The sequence below is a fragment of the Dermacentor variabilis genome, chromosome 6 (genome assembly GCF_050947875.1).
Source record: "Dermacentor variabilis isolate Ectoservices chromosome 6, ASM5094787v1, whole genome shotgun sequence".
Classification (NCBI taxonomy): Eukaryota; Metazoa; Arthropoda; class Arachnida; order Ixodida; family Ixodidae; genus Dermacentor; species Dermacentor variabilis.
Genome location: NC_134573.1, coordinates 191,015,625 through 191,036,934, shown reverse-complemented (window position 1 = coordinate 191,036,934; position 21,310 = coordinate 191,015,625). Strand labels below are relative to the sequence as shown.

The following is a 21,310-nucleotide window of genomic DNA, read 5'->3' as shown; positions in this document are numbered from 1 at the left end:
CACTTTAGTACACAAGGCCTTTGTTGCATGACTTCACCTTTTCTTTTTTAATACATTGCCATTCCTAGTTTACTGTTTCTAGGCAACAAAAGGCCAGGAACAAAAGGTGCTGTATATCTATTGACGAGGTCCCCAACCCACTTAAACTTTTTACATGGAGTAAAACAGTAACGTACAGCATATATATGAAACACATTAGCTTTGGTGTTATTAAGTGATATGAAAACTCAAGAATTCCTTATTTAGCACAAATTGAAAAAGTTGCCACAAATTTATGAAACCAGATTACAGGCTACTCAAAAAGCTTCTAAACACTAATTCTCAACAGATAAAATGTCACCAGTACCTAACGTACATAAACATTAATATACTCTTAATAAGCATCAATATCTAACCATCACCTTCTCTGTTACTCTGAACTACATGCTGGCATCACTTCAAATTAAACCAGATGACTTGCCTCCAGACTTTATACAGGAAAGCTCAAGAAATGTTAAACAAAGCTGCATGCACTCAGAAGCTGTTAGAAACAGCTTAAGTATTTTGTAAACGTCTTGGTTCTTCCTTCAGGAATTCAGTGCATAATGCTCTTGCTACAGAGATATTTAGGCCAACAAAATGTATCTGTACGAGCGAAGGGGAATGTATTCTAACTTTAAAACCAAAAATTAATTTCCATGACACTCGCAAAATAAAAAGTGCAACTATAGTTTGCCTTAAGTGGTACAGCAGCCACTGATTACAGTTAACACCGAGTATACTATAGTTCAGTTTACTGAGTGCATGGCACACTGGACCCACCTTACACAAGCTGTGTGCCAAAGCTCAGGGTCCCTTGCACAGAGGTAGAAGCCACGACAGACCTGCCAAGACAAAGGTGTGAGCCCAGGCCTCCAGCCTAAGACAGTACTAGCACATACCTTTGACACAGCTTCAAGTGATAGAATGTCCAAGTCTGAAGAGACCACCCATCGCAGTATAAACATAAAGACTTCTCGAGGAAGGTCCGAGATGTGTGTAGCCTGCAATAATTATTGACGACCATTAATCGGACAGTGCCAGCAATAAAAACCTTTAATTATTATGTACACCACAATGTGTTTATTGACTTGTCGCATTCCTGCACATAGAAATCATGCATAAGCACAAATACACATGCAGGCTTTCTTAACCACATATTTCCCAAGAACTACTTCTTTCAATACAATTTCAACCTCACCTTACTAAATTTAGCAAGAAGCGAAATATATCAACTGAGCGTGTCTTGCACAGCATTTGGACTAAATATGCAAAAAAACAAAAGTAAATAAGAAGGCTGATCACTGCGCATAGGCAGATTGAGTACTTTTTGTTCCAAGGCCACAGAGCAGATGTTTGCAGGTGGAGTTTTCATTTTGATGCGTTGATGAAGGGACGCAGTGTTGTCATTGCCACATGATGAGTCATTGTCTTCACAACTGGAAACAAAGTTGTGTGCAATTTATCAGACATGGGACACAGAGATGCACTGTGTAAGCATTAACCTCATCTGCAGAGAGTTATGTGGCTAGCCAACACTGATGCATCAGTGCTATGTATCTGTCATACAAACTCTTTTGACCAGTTTAACACATTCAAGGCTCTTTGGCAATGTACCATTTATTTATTTATTTATTTATCCATCCAGACTACTATTAAGGCAGCAGAGGTACATCACAAACAAGACAAACAAAAAACTATAATTAGAGCTATAGTACAGAAAACAAATGAAAATGGAATGACAGTGTATGAAGTAATAATCATACGTGTCAGTTTGCAAGGGTGCTCGACTCTCTTATTTCTTCTGATGGTCTCCCCACATGGCTCATGTCTCCTGGCATACAGCTTCGCCCCAAAGCGCAGATGCGGCAGAGGGAGTCAGTGTCGCATTTAAAAATACAGTACAACGAGAGGTAGCATGGCGATGATGATCCCTATTGGCATCCTCTTCGAAACAAGGTTCCAACAAATAGTCGGCTAGACTGCTTGAGCTAACTGGGTATTATATATGCGATTATGAGAAAACTGCGAGCGTTCCAATGTCAGCGCCACGTGGCAGCATGTACACTCGGCAACAAGAACTTGCTTCCTCCTCTTTGGCTTGAGGATGCAGCACGTGCTGTCAGTCCGCGTGCTTGCTGGTATGCTTTGCAGGACCACCCTGCAGAAGGCTTAAAAGCGGCGTAGTATATGGGTAAATATGATCGCTCGAACATGTCTCCGTTCGCAAGACTGCACCTGCAAACGCCTTGGGCATCGATGTGCAGCATGGGTGAACATTATTTGTTCGGTATCCTAGTGTGGCGAGTCAAACCCTCTCGATTCCTAGTGTGTTCTAATTCTTGTCTAGTTCAGCTAGCTGGCATTCCATAGAGTGCGTCAGACCTTGCAAATAAAGTATACGGAGGTGAAACTGTAAGAAACGTTCTGGGAGATGCTGTGGCGTAAATTACATAAGCTCGACATCATGACTGCATATCATGCTGATGCCACACGAGTATGATGGCAAATAAGTCACTGGAAATGGTAGCACCACCATCAGGCACGTTGTTCCACTTACATACAGTGCGTGGAAAGAATAATGGTCTGAATACTGCAGTGTGGCACTGCGTCTCTCTCATTTTCTTACTGTTATCTTTCTTTTGGGAACGGTATGTTGGATGTTTTAAATATTGCTGCTATCGATGTCAAAGTTATCAGGAGCTAACTGGTTAAGGAAGGACAGCTAGAAAAAAATTTGATATGCTGCAGAGCAGAACTATTGCATATGATCACAGGCTGTCATTCCCTAACCTGTTCGCTAGGTTCAGTGGGTGACATAGGAAGGCAGCACCTTTGTAAACCAGCGAAAAGGTCTACACTAGTAACATTTGTGAAACCAAGAGGCACATTTATAACCTTGCAGCAGAAAGAACTACCAGGAGAATGAAGCTGCAATATGCCGCCGAGCTTGACTATTCATGGTGCTGAAAGCAGAACAGAGGAATTAGTGCCTTAATGTAAAAGTCATAAGAAGCCAACAAACAAAGACACCAAGGAAAACATAGGGGAAATTACTTGTGCTTACTAATTGAATTAAAGAAACAATAAATTAATGGCATGCATAATGCGAAGATGTGGGATCGTTCCCCACCTGCAGCAAGTTGTTTATTCATTCAGTTTCATTGGCATTAATTTATCATTTCTTCAATTCAATTAGTATGTACAAGTAATTTCACCCATGTTTCCCTCGGTGTCTTTGTTTGTTGGCTTTTCATGACATTATTAAAAAGAATTGGGCCCCACGGTTAAACCCCTTTCATCTCGTTAATGTAAAAGTGTCACTTTTCTTATTAATACAGGACTTCAGTACACAACAGGAAGATTTGCACAGTCTGTGAAATAACCACTTTCATAATTACATAATTATAATTTCATAATTTCATAATTTATTTATTAGTAAAAATACAAATAATTAAATGTGCGTACTATACATAAGGAGGTACCATAGTCAAAGACTGTATCGGGACCTCCTGTAGATATTGTAGATACTCACTCTGTTTCTGAGCCATTGCTTTCCTCATCTGAAATCATGTATATGAGTCAATTGTGAGTGCAAAAAGAACATGTATTTCGCAATGCTAGAAATTCATTTAAACTCACCAACAGACCATATACTGCTGCTTGCCAAACGAAACTCAATGTCTGGGACAATTTGTAAAGCTCTCCTGTAGTGTGAGATGGCTGAAGAAGCAATGAGGAGTTGTCAGAAGGCATTTCTGAAGATGTAGTGAAAAGAATGCATAAAAAGCAGATCTCACCATCATGCATTCGTCCAGATCTCTCAGCAGATACTCCTTTCAGGTAAATTTGCTTTGCCTGCAACACATATTGTAACAGAGGTAACATATGCTAACAGAGCTCTGCCACAGAAGAGAGCTCATAGAATCCTCAATAAATTACACCCGGATGCCATAATGCTCCATTTTCCATCATTTGAACCTCGCCCCAGAGTGCCCCATTGCATACCAGTGCAGTTTATGGAGGATGCTATAAGCCTTCCGGTACGCTGCCTGAAGTGGGCTGCACAACAGCAGAACCAGAGTATGAGTAGCAACCCTTCACAAGAGAGTACGCATTTGGGCTGGTTGGTTCATGATTACGAGCAATAAAAACAGCGCTAAACGACGGGACGAGCGAAGGACAGCGCTGTTGTCCGTGTCCCTTCGCTCGTCCTGTCGTTTAGCGCTGTTTTTATTGCTCGTAACCCTTCACAGTTTGCATCCGCCACAGCTAATTAAACCATAAATTCGAGGAAAATGAGCTCAAGCATGCATGGACTGTAGCACACAAAGATGAATCACGAGAGAAGGAGGAAACACACATGATCGCTACACTTGCAACTAAATATTTATTAGGAAGCCGTCAGCTTGACTAAAAACCAGGAGTGCACATGCAGTGGAACATAAAACATGCCACTTTCACAAAACAACACCAGAACCTCAATAGAAATTCGAAAAAAGTCGTTTCCAATCGATGTACAGAATTTTAACCAGGTTTAGGTGTACAGAGGGCTGACTCACACATGTGTCTGCATGTAAAATGTGCCTCCACTATCTCCCTTGTTTGAATGTCTTGATGACAAAACAGCACTGTGGTTTCATTAAACAGCAGCTTGCATCCACAGTGCCTAATGTTGTACAAGGCGGGAACACCATGGGCATTTCAAAGAGTTGCTATGCTCTTGTAGCTGCACATTTAAGCTCATTGTTTCCTAATAAAAATTCATTTGCAAGTGTAGCAATTGTGTCTCTCTCCATCTTCTCTCACGCTTTGACTTTTTATGCTACAGTTCAAGATGGCCAACCTCTTACAACTCGACCAGTTTTATGTTTTGCTGGACACATACAATGTGCGCAAGACTCGTCCCTCAGAGGATCATTATCGCATGCTGACATTTCTCTTAAACGGGCCCTGCAACATGCCAGGGAAAGCTTGTTGAGCACTACTGATGGCATTGACTCAATGCAGAGATTTTGCATATTTCGTAGACAGGACATGATGTCAAGGAGTGATGCTATGGTCACTGGTTGAAAATGTAAGGTGTGATTTATGTTTGCATGATATCACGAGTACTGTAAAAAAAACTATGGCATTACGTTTTACAACCGTTAGGTATCGCACAGCCCATGGTTGCAAGGCGTCGAAACTATGGGAATGACGTATCACATGCTGAGCATCTTGGTGCACCTCGCAAAAGCAGGTTGTAAACACACAAGTGACACCATGCCCTCCACGATTACACTGCAAGCAACCTGATTGCAGAGGCTATGAAAATGCTATCAACAAGCTGAGCAAGCTTGGCAACCTTGGCATGCCGACTACCACTGATGCTCTGCGGTGTCAACACACGACGTCATGGGAGAGTGAAATATTACATCTAGAGCCATGAAAATTCCAGTGGAGGGCAACTCTCATTTTGACTGTATGTATTTTTAATTTTCTCTGACGGATAACCTGGGTTTCTGTGGGTCAATTGTGATAATTCCTTTTGCTCTATGTCCTATGACATGCTGAGAATTGATATAGAGCAAATAGAATGCCCCAAAAGCGGCATTGCAGGGACCCTTTAAGTGTAGCGTGAGAAGCCTACAATCTTTTTTTTTAGTTCCACCATTTTTCTTATTACTTGTAACAAACAGCACTTCTCTGCCTTTTAGGAGAGTTGCTGAAAGAGGCAGAAATTACTTACATGAGAAATCACTATGTCCAGGCAGCTAAGAAAATTAGCCAATTACAATTATTCAAATTAGGGTGCATGTTGCCATTGCAAAAAGATGGAGGACGCTTAAGCTTCGCCTTTAAGAATGAAACAGGATAGCATTCAAAGATTCCTGACTGCTCCGCTTCCTGGCAACTGGGGCGCATGAAACTGTAATGTTTGCCGGGAAACGCTGGCCCCGAACGCTATGCATGAAGGCGGGCTGGCTTTCTAGTAGAAACGCAGCCTCTCACGTGGTCCACGATGGATGGATGGATGTTATGAGCGTCCCCTTTGAACGAGGTGGTGGGTTGCGCCACCAAGCTTTTGTTATTTTATTACCTAATGTCCTACCTATATTTAAAAAGAAAAAAGAAAACACGATGAATTCCCATAACCAAACTTTCTGAACCTCTATTGAGAACTTTGTTTTTGTACGCCTCCATTGTTTGTCGTTTCCCTACTTCCACCAAGCTTCCAATTGCCCCTTACTTATTTCTATTGCGGACATGTTTACTTTCCCCCTGCGCTCGCTGAGCCAAAGGGCTTCAGGAAGCCAGTGATTCCTAATCAACCACTGGGCAGATATCTTCACATTCTAATACAACATGCTCCATCGTTTCCCTAGCTTTAACACATCAAGCACATGCTGCTTCTTCCTTCTTATATCTCGCTTTATAAGTGCATGTTATAAGGCATCCTGATCTCGCTTCGAAAAGTTATGAGCTTCCCTTTGAGTTATCATAAATTGTTTCTTTCCCGATTTCGTTTTTTCCTCATAAGTAGTTACTTTTGGCAGGTTTCTTTTCTATTGCCACCACCCATGAGATTACTTCAGCCTTTCTGACTTTCCCCTTGACCTTCTTTGTTGCTGTGTTGACCACCCTACAGGCCGCATACTTGCTGGTTAGCTTCCTAGTTCTTTTCCTCCACTGTGAATCAATGTTTTTTCTGTACAAATACCTCAACACCCTACAAGCCCACTTACTTTCTTCCATATTCCTCAGTCATTCTTCATAATCCATTTTACTGTGAGCTTCCCTCAATTCAAAACTTGTCCAGTCCTTATCACCCTGCACAGCTTCATTTGTAATCTCCCCGTGAGTGCCCAATGCAAGGCATCCCACTGACCTTTGGTTGCCATCGAGTCCTGTACCCCTAATTTCAAGCAAACAACAGCATTTCCAAAAGTAAGTCCTGGAGCCATTACACCTTTCCACATACCCCAGAGCACCTCGTACCTATTGTGCTCTGTGCTCCATTATGGATGCGGCGGAGGCGAGTGCCACCTGGAGATATTGCAAGAAACCAGGCACATCACTCCATGGCCCCCTGAGATATTCACGCGCCGGCGCGCGCAAATGGCGAATGCCACAACCAGTCTATGAATGGTAGAAACGCTGGAAAATGGGTTTCTTTTGAGTTTTGGCATAGCAATATTATGCTTTCTCGTATAGCCAAATTACAATCTGCACAATCATGTCTGTAGGCTGTGTGTAAGTCGTACTTTAAGATTTTTCTACGCATTTTAGCTTGAGAAATTCATTTAATTCAGTAGGTTCCTTGTGCCCCATGGAGGGCCTGGGTACAGGTGGTTCGAAAATTTTTTTGCTGAAACAATGTCCTACACCGGATTTTCTACGACAGGGGGCCCTTAACGCTATTGTGTTAAAATTGAAGCCTAGCAGTAGTGAAGTCATGGCTGCTTAATAGAAATCACAATACTAATACCCCATTCAAGGAATCCATCCCCAAATTTGCTAAAAGATGCTTTGGCATTCCGGTTAAGATTGCCTTAAACTGCTACAGGAAGGATTTTGAGAAACTGCTAACTGGTATGCCAATGTGTCTTATAGCGTATTTTAAGGATGGATATGTAGAAACTGGTGCTACTCCTAAGATTTATGCTAAGCAAACATGACTTCACTACTGCTTGGCTTCCAAGTTTGCAATTTCAACAAGTGCGCCTAAAGTGAATAAAAAGTTAATCAGTGAATTTTTCTGGTGAGCTATCTGGACACTGTGATTTGTTGTGCGAGTAATTTCTGCTGCTTTAGGTAATCCTTCTGAACAGGCTGAATTACGGCATGGTTGTTTGTTTGTTTGTCTATTTATTATACAGTTAAAACTCAATCTAACGAAACCCAATTCTATGAAGTTCCCAATCTAATGAAAATATTTCCACTGCCCGGCAGGTACCCATAGGGTTCAATGTTATCAGGAACCCGAATTCACGAAACAAACTTGCCCGAACTCGATTTAACAAAGTTTTTCCTGAAATAAACGAGTAAAAAAAGCAGTGATTTCTTTCCGCTTCTGACACAGATGGGTTCTTCTTCGAGCATGTGCTCTAAAGCTATCGCGTTAAAACCTCTAGGCACCATGGTCACACCTCTAGCTTTATTTTGATGAGGCTGCACGCCGCGCCCATGCACGGAACAGCCAACTCAACACCGCTTCCACAGGGTGGTTGCTTTCATTATTTCATGATTTATGCGACAGATGGCTGGATTAGCGGCAAATACCATGCTGCGGTAGCTTTTGTGAGTCGCTACGTTACAATTTTAGATTTCGAAGGACCGAAAAATTCTTTTTTCAATTTTATGAACTTCCTGATTTAATGAAATAATTTGAGCGTGATCATCACTTCATTAACTAGTTTGAATTGTATCCTCAGGGACAAAGGCATTACAGAAGGGATGGGGAAAAAAGTTCGAGATAAAATATGCACAAAAAAAGAGCATCCACATTACAACTAAGAACTAATATTGAAGTTCAACAAGGCTGATTCTTGGGCTAATTGGTACAGTTCACTAATAATCGCAAAGCCTTTAGCGCAATTCAAAAAGACAGGGACGTGACAGAGACGTTAGCACTGTCCTGTGTCTCTGTCACGTCTCCGTATTTTCGAATTGTGATATAGGGTTTGCCATTATGAGTAAACTAATATTGCACAATATTAGTATACAGATCAGGGTACATAATTCATAGTTAGTTCTGGCAAAAAAAATTCAAATGATGCTGCTGAACATGTGGAAAATACATGAAAAAGCTTGGAATGAAATGTCACATAAGGTTACATTAAAATGGTTAGTTTTACTTATGAGGGCAGACAGTTTTTCTTTTAGTATGCTCAAACTAAAAGAAAAACACCCTGTAATTAGAGAGTGCTATCACTGGCACAATAACTAAACTGCCCCAATAGTACTTGTTACAAAACTATCATGCAATGCTAGTGCTATGACCAATGGCACAGCCAGGTATTTCGTTTGGTGGGGGGGGGGGGGGGGGGGAGGCTCATGACAGCTCGGCCGCCTCCTTATCGAATCTGTAAGGGATCAAATACATGAATAACTGCACTGCCATTGCCAAAGATGCTGCAAACGAATTCTTGAACGCTATGCACTGTCAAGACAAGTACAGTCCAATATTTTTCTCATAAAAGAATATACTCGTATATCCCAAAAAATGTGCCCGGAATAACTGATATTAATGGTTCCATGCTTTTTTGTCTATTTATTATGTAAAGAAAATATCACACGAACTTTCAATCATATCAGTTCCAAACCAGCAAAACAGTGCATGCTGCTGATATGAAAAATGTACCTGCCGCTGGTCAGCATGAGGGTGTGGGATCGAATCCCGGCTACGGCGGCTGCATTTCGATGGAGGTGAAATACGAACATGCCAGTGTACTTAGATTTAGGTGCACGTTAAAAAGCCCCAAGTGCTACAAATTTCCAGAGACCCCTACTACGGCATGCTCCGTAATCATAAAGTGGTTTTGGCACGTTAAAGAAAAAAATGAAAAAGGTAAGGTCCATGAAATGAACAAGTTGAAGACGCTTATTTTAATAAAACGTCATTCAAGAACCTTGTTTACAAATTTATACTGTGGGGTTCTCACTCGTGCTCTTAGGAGAAAGGAACGACAACACAGTAGTGCAAACAATCACAAGGGCATTTATTGCACCTTTCATAGACTAATGCCTGCTAGCCGAGTTGCTATCCACAAAACATGCCAATGGGCGCACGACAAATCGCGAATGTCCGACTTACCGCAACCGGATAACAAGCGAATATGTTCGCCCCATGCTGGACACCAACGCTTGGTCATTCGTGCGTACGGTCACACGAACGGTGGAGTGTTCGAACGATCGTGTTCGTCCATTATGGGGTCAGCCTCGCGAAACGGTCTCACAGAAGCATGGATCGGCGCATGCACAGAACGTCTGCGCCACTTGCCGACCCCGAGCCAAAGAGGAAGAGCCTTCTCCTTTTTGCACCCAAGTAACCCTGCCCTTAAGTGGCGTTAGCAGAGCAACACTCGCGCCATCTCTCGTGCTACCCTGCAAACATACCGACCGCCGCAGTAAAGCCATGCAGCGAAGCCGGATACAGGAGACAGGAGCTATGCGAGAAAAAATATCAGGGGACGCGTGAGAGTCGCACATCCCCACAATACATATACAACGGCCAGGGAAAAATCTCAATGATGCTGTCCTTTGTTCCAAAGTACTGCACAGAAGCAGCTGTCACTGGTTGTGCATTGTGAGTAATCGCACTGAAATTATAGTCGCAACAGAGAGGACATATAGAAAGCAGGAGTTCTGCAAAATATACAAGGGCGAGTCAAATGAAAGTGAGCCAATGCGAACATACGACAAACAGCGTGATTTATTTAAAAGCAATCTCCATGAGCATTTAGACATTTGTCCCACTAACTAACAAGCAGAGAGATTCCCGTCTCATAAAGCTTCTTGGGTTGCTGCTTCAATGAGTCGGTAACTGACTCTTTCATTAGATTGTCCAACACGAACCTGGCTCCCTTGAGCTGGTTATTTAATTGCCCCAAAATGTGGAAGTTGCAAGGCGACAAGTCTGGGCTGTATGGCGGATGTTGCAGCGTTTCCCACTTGAAGTTTTCCAGTTTAATGTTAACGTTAAACTTAAGATGACCATTAAAGATAACTTTAAATGAGCAAGATGACCCCATTCGTCTATTTTCCATATCGTTTGTTCTTGAGTGCGACACGCAGCCAATCCGACGTTTCACAATATCGGAAACGATTGATAGTCCCTTCAGGTTTAGCAAGTTTGACCAGTAACAGCTCCTGACGATCTAAAAAAAAGTCAATAACACCTTTCCGGCAGAAATGAAGGCCTTTGCTTTCTTTGGGGGTGGTGAATTCGAACGTTTCCACTGTAAGCGTTGCTGTCGTGTTTCAGGCTCATAATAGCGGCACCTTTATTTGTCCCCGGTCACAACTGCAGACAAGAAGTCATCACCCTTATTGTGATACTGGATCAGATGAGTCAAAGCAGCGCCAAACCTCTCCGTTTTCTGGCGGTGATTTCTGTAATCTCGGCATCTGTTGCGCACACAAGAGCCGATAACCGAGATGTTCATGAATTATGGTACGAACCGAACTACAGACGCTCTGCCAGTTCATCAATGCCTATCCTCCGTTCTTGTCAAATCAGCTCATCAACCTTTGCAGTTGTGTTGGGGGTGATTGCACGGTGACTTCGGCCTGGTCTTGGATCGCCTTTGCAACTTTAATGTCCTTCTCTGAACAGTTTGCTCCAACGCTTCACAGTGCCCAATGAAATGCAATGTTCAATGTACACGGCTGCGATACGGCGAATTTCTTTTTGACAAACACTTTCAGCTGTCAACAACCTCACTACACCACGCTGTTCAACTTTTGGAGTGTCCGTTATGTCACGCAACCATGTTCAACCCAGTGTATGAGAGCATTAAAGAACCTTTATCCTCACACCTGCGTGTCACTTCTGTAAATTAGAGATGCCTATGTGCTACGCGCATGCCTCGCACATAATGACCCGAACCATTATTGTGCGAGATGAGTAGGCTCACTTTGATTTGACTCACCCTCATACATTAGAAATGAGAAGATACAGCTTGATAATGGGCAAAAAAGTGTCACTGAAAACAAAGTTCACTGTTCGTATACACAAAACTTTGCAAAAAGATATTTAAATATATGTATAAGTCTCCAATAAATCTACATATCTAAGAAAAAGTCTGTGTATATAATGTGTCAAACACAAGGCAAATAAACATGTTGCGTAATCACAGATTCACAGAATCCCAGATCCCACCCCCATTCCATCGGCTCCCCGACGTATCGCACACGACGGAAAGCAGCGCGCTTCCTCCCCACTTTTCTCCCTTGCGCACACAAGACTGAACCACTTTGTCGGCTCACCCAATTCCACCCCCCACCCCCCAACAGTTTCACTCGCGCATACAGCATGCGACACATGGTCTCAATTTTATCGCCCTTGGACTTCATACGGAACATGAGGGCAGTGGCAGGAATGCGTCTGCATGGAGCATCCATATAATTGCTACCGCAATAATAAGAGTATCCAGTAACGGAAGCGTCCTGTGGCCCATTACTTTCCGCAAAAGACGAAGTAACAGTAACAAAATTGAACTTTCCCCATACGCTGCGACGCAACGTCTTTTTTTTTATATATTGTAAAGCGGGGGCACAAAAATGAAAAAAAAAAACTCGAAGGAAAGCTTGTTGGCCACAATCAAATGCCTACTTTGGGCACTTAATGTGGCTACTGAAGGAATATCGAAGCAAATGTGAGACGTTTGGTCCATAGATAACTATACGCATACTGCTCGGTATCCTACACTGGCGAAACAATACTTTCCAGAGAGGTTGCACTCAAGCAAACGCAGTGCAATCCGTCGAGTCCCCCCAATGATGGCAGCAAGCGACCATTGTTTCTTTTTCTTGTCTGCTACCCAGAAAACGTCCAAAACTCTGTTATGCAAAAATTCTCTCAGCCAGGAGAAAACGAACATGCACCCAAGTGCATCACGTGGTGGTCAGGGCAACACGAGAAATATGCATGCGAGAAAAATGCAAGCTGGCTCTGGCAGCCCGCGGGTAGCGAGAACAAGAAAATTGAAGAGGTTCAGTGTCCTCACGAATAAAAGTCAAAGTAGGAAAATAAATAAGGTCGCAGTTACCTTTGCTGACTTTAGTGGCTTCACATGGATGCTTTGGTGTGGGTGAAAAAATTTTGATATTCTTTTCTGTGACATGACGGCACAAATGAACCACCACAACGCTTCGTCTCATCAGACTTCCCTGCGTGCCTTGTCAACTTGTCTGATAGTGTGTTGATTTGGCTTGTCTCGTTGTATGGTGCGAGGTACGACTTTAGAAAAGTCAGTGCACCTTTGGCATCAAATGTTTATAAGAACATTAAACGCACAAAGTTCCGGAATTAAAAATCTAAAGCATGGAAATGTCAATGCACATTTCGCATCAGAAGTTTATAAGAACTTTATGCCCATAAAGTTGCGGAATTGAAATCCATGTTCTCCGTAGATTCCGCGGCCTCCGCAACATGCCACAACGAACTTGCTCACCATCAAAACAGTCTTGACACTTTTCGCTTGGATGAGGCTCCTTGCATTATGTGACGCCCGGTGCATGGGCGTCGCCGCGAAATCCAGCCCGAGTTCGCAATGTTCATGCCGAAATGTCTGTTCGAGCTCAAAAAAAGCATCCCAACCAAATTCCAGAATGATTTCCGGCACTGGGGGTTGTTTGGGTTGGCGGTGCATGACAGCACGAAAATATTTCGGGGGACGGGGGGAGCTGAAGCCCCCATAAGCCACTTCCCCCCCCTCGGGCTGCTCCCCTGGCTATTATCACAGCCAGAAGTGGCTACGCCTTAAAGACTACATTATCTGTACACATTGATAACGAAGAAATGAACAGAAAGGTAGGGCCCAGCAACCACCATCTATTGCATGCAACATCGGCAGATAATGTGCAGGCATGTGTTTTACCCCTGACGATGGCTGCATTGACTTTGTTTTTTTATTGCAAGTGCAGTGGCAGAATCCTGGACTGCAATGTACAACAAATAATTCTGCTGGCTCAGTTTTTGTTTCCTGTGTTCTGTGCAATTACAAGCAATTACAATAAAATATACTTGTTAGTTGGGACCTGTTTTTGCCATATGAACACATTTTGCTCTATTATCATGGCGTGGAGTACATGCTACATACACAAAATGTGCCACACGCACTTTTTCAATCAGATGTAGCTCTTTGTCAGAGGCATGGGATGATGGCTCCTCGTCGCCGTCTTCTTCAGCATCGTCCACACCACTTTGAAGACTGCCGCACTTCGCAGGAGGCTGCTGATTGTCCTGTGTTGTGCATGTTACAAAGGAAACATTTGGGCAATAATTATACAATTATACTCAATAATTATACACAACGGTTATGCCAAAATCTGCGAGGTAGAGGAAGATTCATGAAAGGGAAAGCTGTCGTGTCACAGGGTTCATACAGAACATCTTACTTAAAATTCAAGGCCAAAATTCTAGGAGGGGAAAACAAACCTTATTCGCACACATACACTGAAAAATAGTGAATACTTCTTTTTCTTAGCTGCAATTTCTTGCAGCTGAGCAGCTGTTGCATTGGGCACATGCTTCAAGCTCTTTAGGTCACTTCTCTAAGTTTACCTTCCCATCGTAACGACATCAATCGCCTTCTGGCATGATGGTTAGTATAACCCTCATGCACTGGTATGGTGGAACTCCCGCACATGACGAGCAGTGCCCACTGCGGCGGATTTTGGTACATTCCGGCTGGGGCCTTTCAGGCGTGCAGACCTTAGGCAGCAAGAGAGCGAGCAAAGCCTGCTGCTTTAACGCCATTGTGTGTTGCAAAAGAACCATCTGAATGTTGATTGTGTGTGCTGCCTCAACACTGAAGTGGCATCCACAACGAGAAAGAAAAGTCGATGCACTATGTCACATGTATATTGTACATAACAGAAAAATTAGCGGGGCATATGAATAGTGGAGACGCGCTTATGAGCAAGCATCGTTTTTACTGTTTTTATTATTCCAAATGCATGCTTTATAATCATTTGTTAATTTTGGTTATCATCGCAAGAAAAAAGAAGCAAAATTTGGGCACAGTGCAAGCTCCAAAAAGAATCACAGAATGTCACACATTGTACAAATGTGCTGCAGCAACACCAGTTTGTGTTTGCCACTGCCACTTATGTCATGCAGAAGGGCACCATGTGTTTGGTAGCTGCGGGCAAAACACCTGGTGCAGAAATGTACAATAAGCTACCGACGATTTTTCACATAGGGAGAGCCAATATTTCTAAAACGAATGTGTCCTGTGCAATAACACTATGTATACCTAACAAAGTGTCGTGTGCCTGTCAGTGGCATCGTCATTTAAGCAAACATGGGGGTCAAATATTGTTGATAGCCAATTCTTCACTGCTTGTGCCTACAAGAAGTGAACACATATTAGAACCTCAAAGTCAAATTAAAAAAGGATACAATGCATTGATGTGACTCACGACTCAGTGCTGCAGAGCAAGACTGAAGTATCACTAAAGCATTACCTGCAGCGTAAAGCATCTCACATTTCAGCATCATGGAGAAAAACAGTCAATTTTAATAGCAAACGGAACAGGATCTATCAAGATGTGTTTAAGCTAAACTCCACGATGTAAAACATAATAGTTGACCTAGTAAAACATAAATGCATTACATACATCCCTGTTGCTTAATTATTTATAGACTGCTTGTTTGTGTAATTTTTATCAATGAGTTTCTGTTCAGAAACTGGTACAGGCTATGAAGGCAGGTTTGGGGAAAATACTTGCTTACGGCAGCTTGACAATACGTAAACGCCTCTCGAGTGTAAATGAAGACGCATGTCAGCAGCATTGACCAAGCACTGCCACCTGTCATTGTACAGCATCTACAAAAAAATTTTGTGGAATTCGAAATATTCCAGACTGCACTTCCTCAGCTTTCGTGGCATTATATAGGAGACAGTACATAGGTGCAATTTCTTTTTAACTGCGAGGAATTCAATTTTTAACCACGATGCTCCATACTAGACCACCATGTGAGGACGTGTCGGCCCCAAACAACAGATGGCGCAGGGTGTCCAGCTCAAAGGCGCACAGCATGAGGCCTATAATGTCAGATTCCAGCCAAGGATACTTGTCGCGTTAAAGCCAAATGGCTGAAACTTAATTTCTGCTAGACGTTTGTAGAGCCTAGGCCTCAGAAATTGAGCCATGCTTGCTGGGGTGTGAATTAGCAAACAACAAAATAGTGGCATGGCTTGGTCACTTGATCTGGCCTTGTCTAGCTCCACGATGGCCATGGTGATTTAAACAAGCCTGTCGTTGGTGGCTGTGAACAAGCTAGTACATTGCCATGTTATAGCCCTTATGCGACTTTTGTTATATGGGTGTCACACGGCATGCTTTTGATCGCGATTGGCTCTTTTCTCAATCTGTGAAAGGGAGCCAATTGCAGTTGAGAATTTTGATACAGGTCAGACTTAATCATGATCAAAAGTGGCTTGTGACACGGGTATTACTTTGAATGTTCAAAAGTTGCCCCCAACCCCAGCTTTCAAGGAATTCCAGGAGCACATTTATTTTAAATGCATTTTAAATATCCTTGAATTTCAACATAATAGTTATGCACAAACCCGCAAGGTGGAGAGAAGTAATTAAGGGAATACTCCCTTAATTACTTCCTTGAATATTATTATTTTTTTTAATGGAAGGGTCGTCAAGGATTTCAAGGAGGTGTACGAACCCTGGACTGTCATCTACCCAACAACAGCACAAAGCTACAAAAGAAAACCATGCAGGCTTCTCGGAAAGAAAGATTTGTTGTTGAAAAAAAAAAAGCTTGTCCTGGTAGTAAGCCAGGATAGGATCCACTTCAGCCATTGGCATTTCTTCCAAAACATACTAGAGACGTGGATGGGTTTTGCTATCTGTCGACAAATAAAGAAAGCAGTGTGAGTGAGTAGAGGTAGTAGCAGTGGTAGTGGTGCGCCTGATGGGAAAACTCTGTTTTTTGTCATCGCTTTGCTTAGTATCACAAAACAGTTTCACATGATTGAAACAAAGCAACTTAGGGATCCTACATGCACACGAGACGCCGAGCCATGCATATTTTTAGGCTCTTTAAAGCAACACGGTCGCCAGAGCCATTCAGACGAGAGAGGGAAGGTTCGTTGAGTTTGACCATGGCCTCCGACATTGTGCGTGCTCCGCAAGTTCAGTGGTGGGTGCTGCCAGCTCCTTCTCTGTACCGCGGCACTCACAACAAAGGGTTTTTCATTCGTCAGGGAGGCTTTCACACACTCCAGTACTGTTGCTGGGGCTTCGATGAGGCAAGAAAAAAATGCTGTCATGCTGTGATGTGATCCCTTACTGATTTGGAGATGACAGCTGTGTGCCGGAAACTCACTCTAATTCTCAATTTGTGGGTTGCTTTGAATGAGTCGCCTGCTGGCGTCGCCACTTGCTTTCGTCTGTGCACTTTGCTGTTGTGATAGTGCGTAAAGCAAGGCGTACCATGAAATGCCCACAGAAACATGCTTCAATCACTGGGGTACATAAATTTACGTGCACGTCCGAGAATCCCAGGGGGTTTAATCTGCAGCTTCCACTACGGCGTGCCTCTTAATTACACTGTATTATGCTTTTGGCATGCATACCTCAGATATCAATTAATTTTTTTGCCGCAATCTGCACAGTAACGCTTTGTCATGCCAAGTAATCAAGTGAATTGGGGTTTGTCATTTGATCCTTAAATTTGAAATCCTGTTTACTGACAGGACCAAGTGTTGTGCATATTGGCATGCATCAGCTAACCAGCAAAGGCATTAAAAATTATGATACAAGAGTACAGCTAGAAAAATCTTATGCTCTTCTTTTATGCTTGTCGATGTAGCTAATATTGACTTTGTCAGTAAACGGACAAACCTAATTCACAGGATTAAGTATGCCAGTCCAAACATAAATATTCAAGGTGAGGTGTCACTGAAATGTACAAATGAACAAAGAATGTTTTAGCTATCGCACAGCAGGCTTTAAGGGCCCCTGAAACGGTTCGGACAAATTTTGTCGATGCATAGGGTACAGCTAATGTTACTCATTTGCACCACAATTTGTGTGAAACATCTTATATTAAGAGAGCTACGGACGATTACAAGTTACTCTCCTCCATAGTCATGCATTTTCTCCTCAACTCGTTCACCAAGTGATCGGGGCTAAGCTCCGCCTTCACTGGCTCTGCATCATGATGGCACGTCGTGTCGTCGATTTCCAGTTCTTTAGGAGCGATCGCGCAACGCCTCTCCAAACTCTCCGCCAGCTACTTGGCAGTTGATCCTAAGCGAGAGCTATCGAAGCAGCATGCGTTGAAAGAATTCTGTCGCAGCGCCGAACGTGCCTGGTATTCCGGTAACCACAGGCGAGCTGGGCATTTCGACGGAACGGTGGAGGCATAAAGTTATGCTGAGGAAGGAACTTTAGCATAGACGCACGTGACCTGCCTGATCGGTCTCCACAGTCCAGCCACCCGTTGGCACAGAGCTTAACCAGCCAAACAATGAGCTAATACTGCTCTAACCAAGTGTAAAATATCTTAAACATTTACAAAAACAATGTGTTAATGATTACACTCCTGCGAGAAATTTACACCAGCAGCAAAGAAGAGTACATTTCGTTACTGCTACTGTGTGTGGTTGAGCTCTGTGCCACCAGGTGGCTGCACCGTGCAGACCATTCACATTTGCGCTTCTGCTCATCCCGTGAAACGACACGGTCAAACGGCCAGGCCCTGTTCCCTTGCGCTTGCGTTTACCCTAATACCGGACTTGCGGAATGCTATTGTGTTAGTAATCTTCCAATGTAAAGTGACAGCCGCAAACGCAGAAATCCTGGCGCCGATCGGATAGTGGCAGTCCGATGCAATGCAGCCAGTCTGCTCGTCTACTGGCTTGCAGAGGGACACGATGTCGCAGCTGGACATATTGCCAGTCGCTACGTTTGCAGTCCGCAACGCAACAAAGTCGAATCATAGCACTCGCGAAAACACAAACCAACACTGACGGCGGAGCTCTCGTGAAAGACAGAGCATGTTGTAACACAAGCAGACAACGCTTGCTGTGTGCCGGAAGTGCTTAAGTGTACTGAAAAATTGTTCTTGTGCATTTTCTTTCGGTTATTTTCTTTTTTATAGAAAGAAATTAACTAACATTCCAACTATTACAAACATCATTTGTTCACCATAAAGGTGGAAAAATTATCGATGACGCGCCCTGGGCAGCCAATCAGACAGCTCGCCCTACTGACGTCAATTTGGTGATTTACGTCTTATGTGTAGGGGCGGCTGAAAATTCCACCAAGCAGTGTGCTGCAATCGACAGTGATGTACATATTTAAAACCTTATAATAAATTACACGCTTTATGCGGAGCACTTAGATGCGTCAATTAATGATCAGAAAGACCTACTCTAACAACTCAGTACGTTTGTACAAAATCGTCAAAATCGTTTCAGGATCCCTTTAAGAAAATATTCTTATGGATTAAAGAAAATCCATGTGTTGTGTTACATTAGTTTCGGTGCCATTAACTCCAGCATGTTAAAATCTCAAGGCTGGGTGGAGCGCGAAATTGTGTGCCAAGTGTGAAATGATAAATTACACAATTATTTATTAGTTGCTGCCCAAACAGGCATTACCGTAACTCAACATAGTAATGATTAAAATGTTAATTACATCAAACACAAATATACTAATCGCTTTTTCCGCATGTCTGCTTACGGCATCTTTATCTTTTTTAAATAATTTATGGATTACATGTGTTCAGAAAAAAATTGCGTAGGAGGGGCGTATGGTTACATCAATGTAAAACCAGAGTGATTTAACAAACAAATGAAAAAGAAAAAGCACAACGTAACAAAATCACAACACAATAGCATGCAACATCAGATCAATGGTAGGAAAATGTATGCAGGGACGGTACTAGTAAATGTTACATGCACATCAGTGCACTACAAAGAAGGAAGGTGTATAAATGCGAAAAACTGCACATAAATGGCTGCATTACCAAAGAAAATATATTGTAAAAGGGAACTAGGCAGACAATAACCTCTGGGTTCCACGATAAGCTATCGGTTCACAGACAATGGATGGTATGTGAACCCACACATAATTGATTTCAAAAAAATTATTTAACATAAATACGAACCATAGATACTACAAAACCAACGGATAAGGCTGTAGAAAGGTACAGAAAAAAGTACATGAAAAATAATATTGAAGGGCTGAGATGGCAAAATGTTCGAGGCAGAGCTGGAAAACTGCCTGTGATATATCCTGCGAAAATTTTCCGCAACACATGAAAAGAGGCAATGCGCACGTTGATATCACATGCAGTCGGCCTTCTACGCGTCTGCCTCCACGGGCGCCAGAGCCCTTAGAGTTACTGTATGTGCTACGTTTGGTATGGTATGGTACGACATGGATGGTATGCTTACCATACTGAATAATTTTCGATGTCAGTACTTAAGCGATACACTCTCGCTAGGAATTATAGTAGCATATACAATAATTCTAAGAGCCCTCGGCTAACAGTGCCACCTACGGGCAGCAAGGCGCGCGCAGTGGTTAACACTCTTTTGGTGACGGGCGCGTTGGATTTCCGTGCAGCGCGAATGGTGTAGAATCTCGGAGACCATGTTCAGACCACGCCGTTTTATTTAGCTGCCGGCAGGTGGCGAAACCAGTCCACGTCGTCGCTTTAATTTTTCCAATGGCAAGGCGCGCACCCTGATTATACTATGGTGCACATACTACCATGATTATGCAGGATTAACCGAGCAGCAACGATTGCAACGATTGCGTTACTGAACGATGCGGAACAAAAGTGCGCTCTTGTTGCAAACATTGAGCGAGAACAGAAGCGTGATTTTGAAAATAATTTGCTCGAGTGAAAACGTAGGTCGCAGCTGCCTGCTATCCCTGCACAGACTCTGTAGCGTGTGAGCGAAACCAACCCATGCTCGTAATTCCGTTGACGCAATCAACTTGGCAGACTGGGTGCAGTTGTCATGAGCAGAGAGGCCCGCAGGCGCGATCTTGAAGATAAATATCAATCGAAATATCGATTAGCGGACGCTACACATGTAAACAAGCGGGGGAGCTACTCCTACCACGCATGTGGCAGCAAATGACGGGAAGTAATCTTTAGTCTTTAAGGGCGGGCATACGTAATTTGATAACGACGTCGGCACATAGATTTTGTCGACTTATAAAAGCGCATTAACGAGTGCATACGAATGTTCCTATATGCCCGTAGTCAACTGAACGCGCCAGAAGGGCGCCGTTTGCTGCTAGTACCGTGATAATGGCATAGGAATGAGCGACCCGTTTTGGACATGGATGGTATGCTTACCATACTGAATAATTTTCGATGTCAGTGCTCAAGCGATGCACTCTCGGTCGGAATTATAACGAAGCACACAATTTTGGTATCGTCGTGCCTTCAGAGCAGCCGCCATGCTTTTGTAAATACCCACTAGAGCGTACTAAGTGCAGCGAGCGGCTGGGGCCTGCATGGGGCGGCGCATGCTTTGCAATGTGACGCGCGACGAAGAAAAATACTATAGCGGCGCTGCGATCGAAGTGGATT

General features: G+C 43.1%; 1 protein-coding gene across 6 annotated transcripts in view; it reads right to left on the bottom strand.

Annotated features, from left to right (window-relative positions):
* The window catches only part of LOC142586006 (F-box only protein 9), a 64,262-nt gene that overhangs the window by 40,141 nt on the left and 2,811 nt on the right, over positions 1-21,310 (bottom strand). The window contains exons 1-8 of one of the 6 annotated variants that reach the window (XM_075697211.1): positions 21,074-21,251; positions 13,847-13,969; positions 3,819-3,876; positions 3,661-3,741; positions 3,554-3,581; positions 1,346-1,457; positions 921-1,022; positions 802-863 (exon numbers count right to left, since the gene is read on the bottom strand). In XM_075697211.1, coding sequence (XP_075553326.1) covers positions 802-863; positions 921-1,022; positions 1,346-1,457; positions 3,554-3,581; positions 3,661-3,741; positions 3,819-3,876; positions 13,847-13,969; positions 21,074-21,076 — 569 coding nt within the window. In that variant the 5' untranslated portion in view covers positions 21,077-21,251. Of the gene's footprint in view, positions 1-801; positions 864-920; positions 1,023-1,345; positions 1,458-3,553; positions 3,582-3,660; positions 3,742-3,818; positions 3,877-13,846; positions 13,970-19,867; positions 20,083-20,156; positions 20,293-21,073; positions 21,252-21,310 lie in introns of those variants that run through there. The other 5 variants (XM_075697212.1, XM_075697215.1, XM_075697213.1 and 2 more) reach the window with 5 other exon arrangements.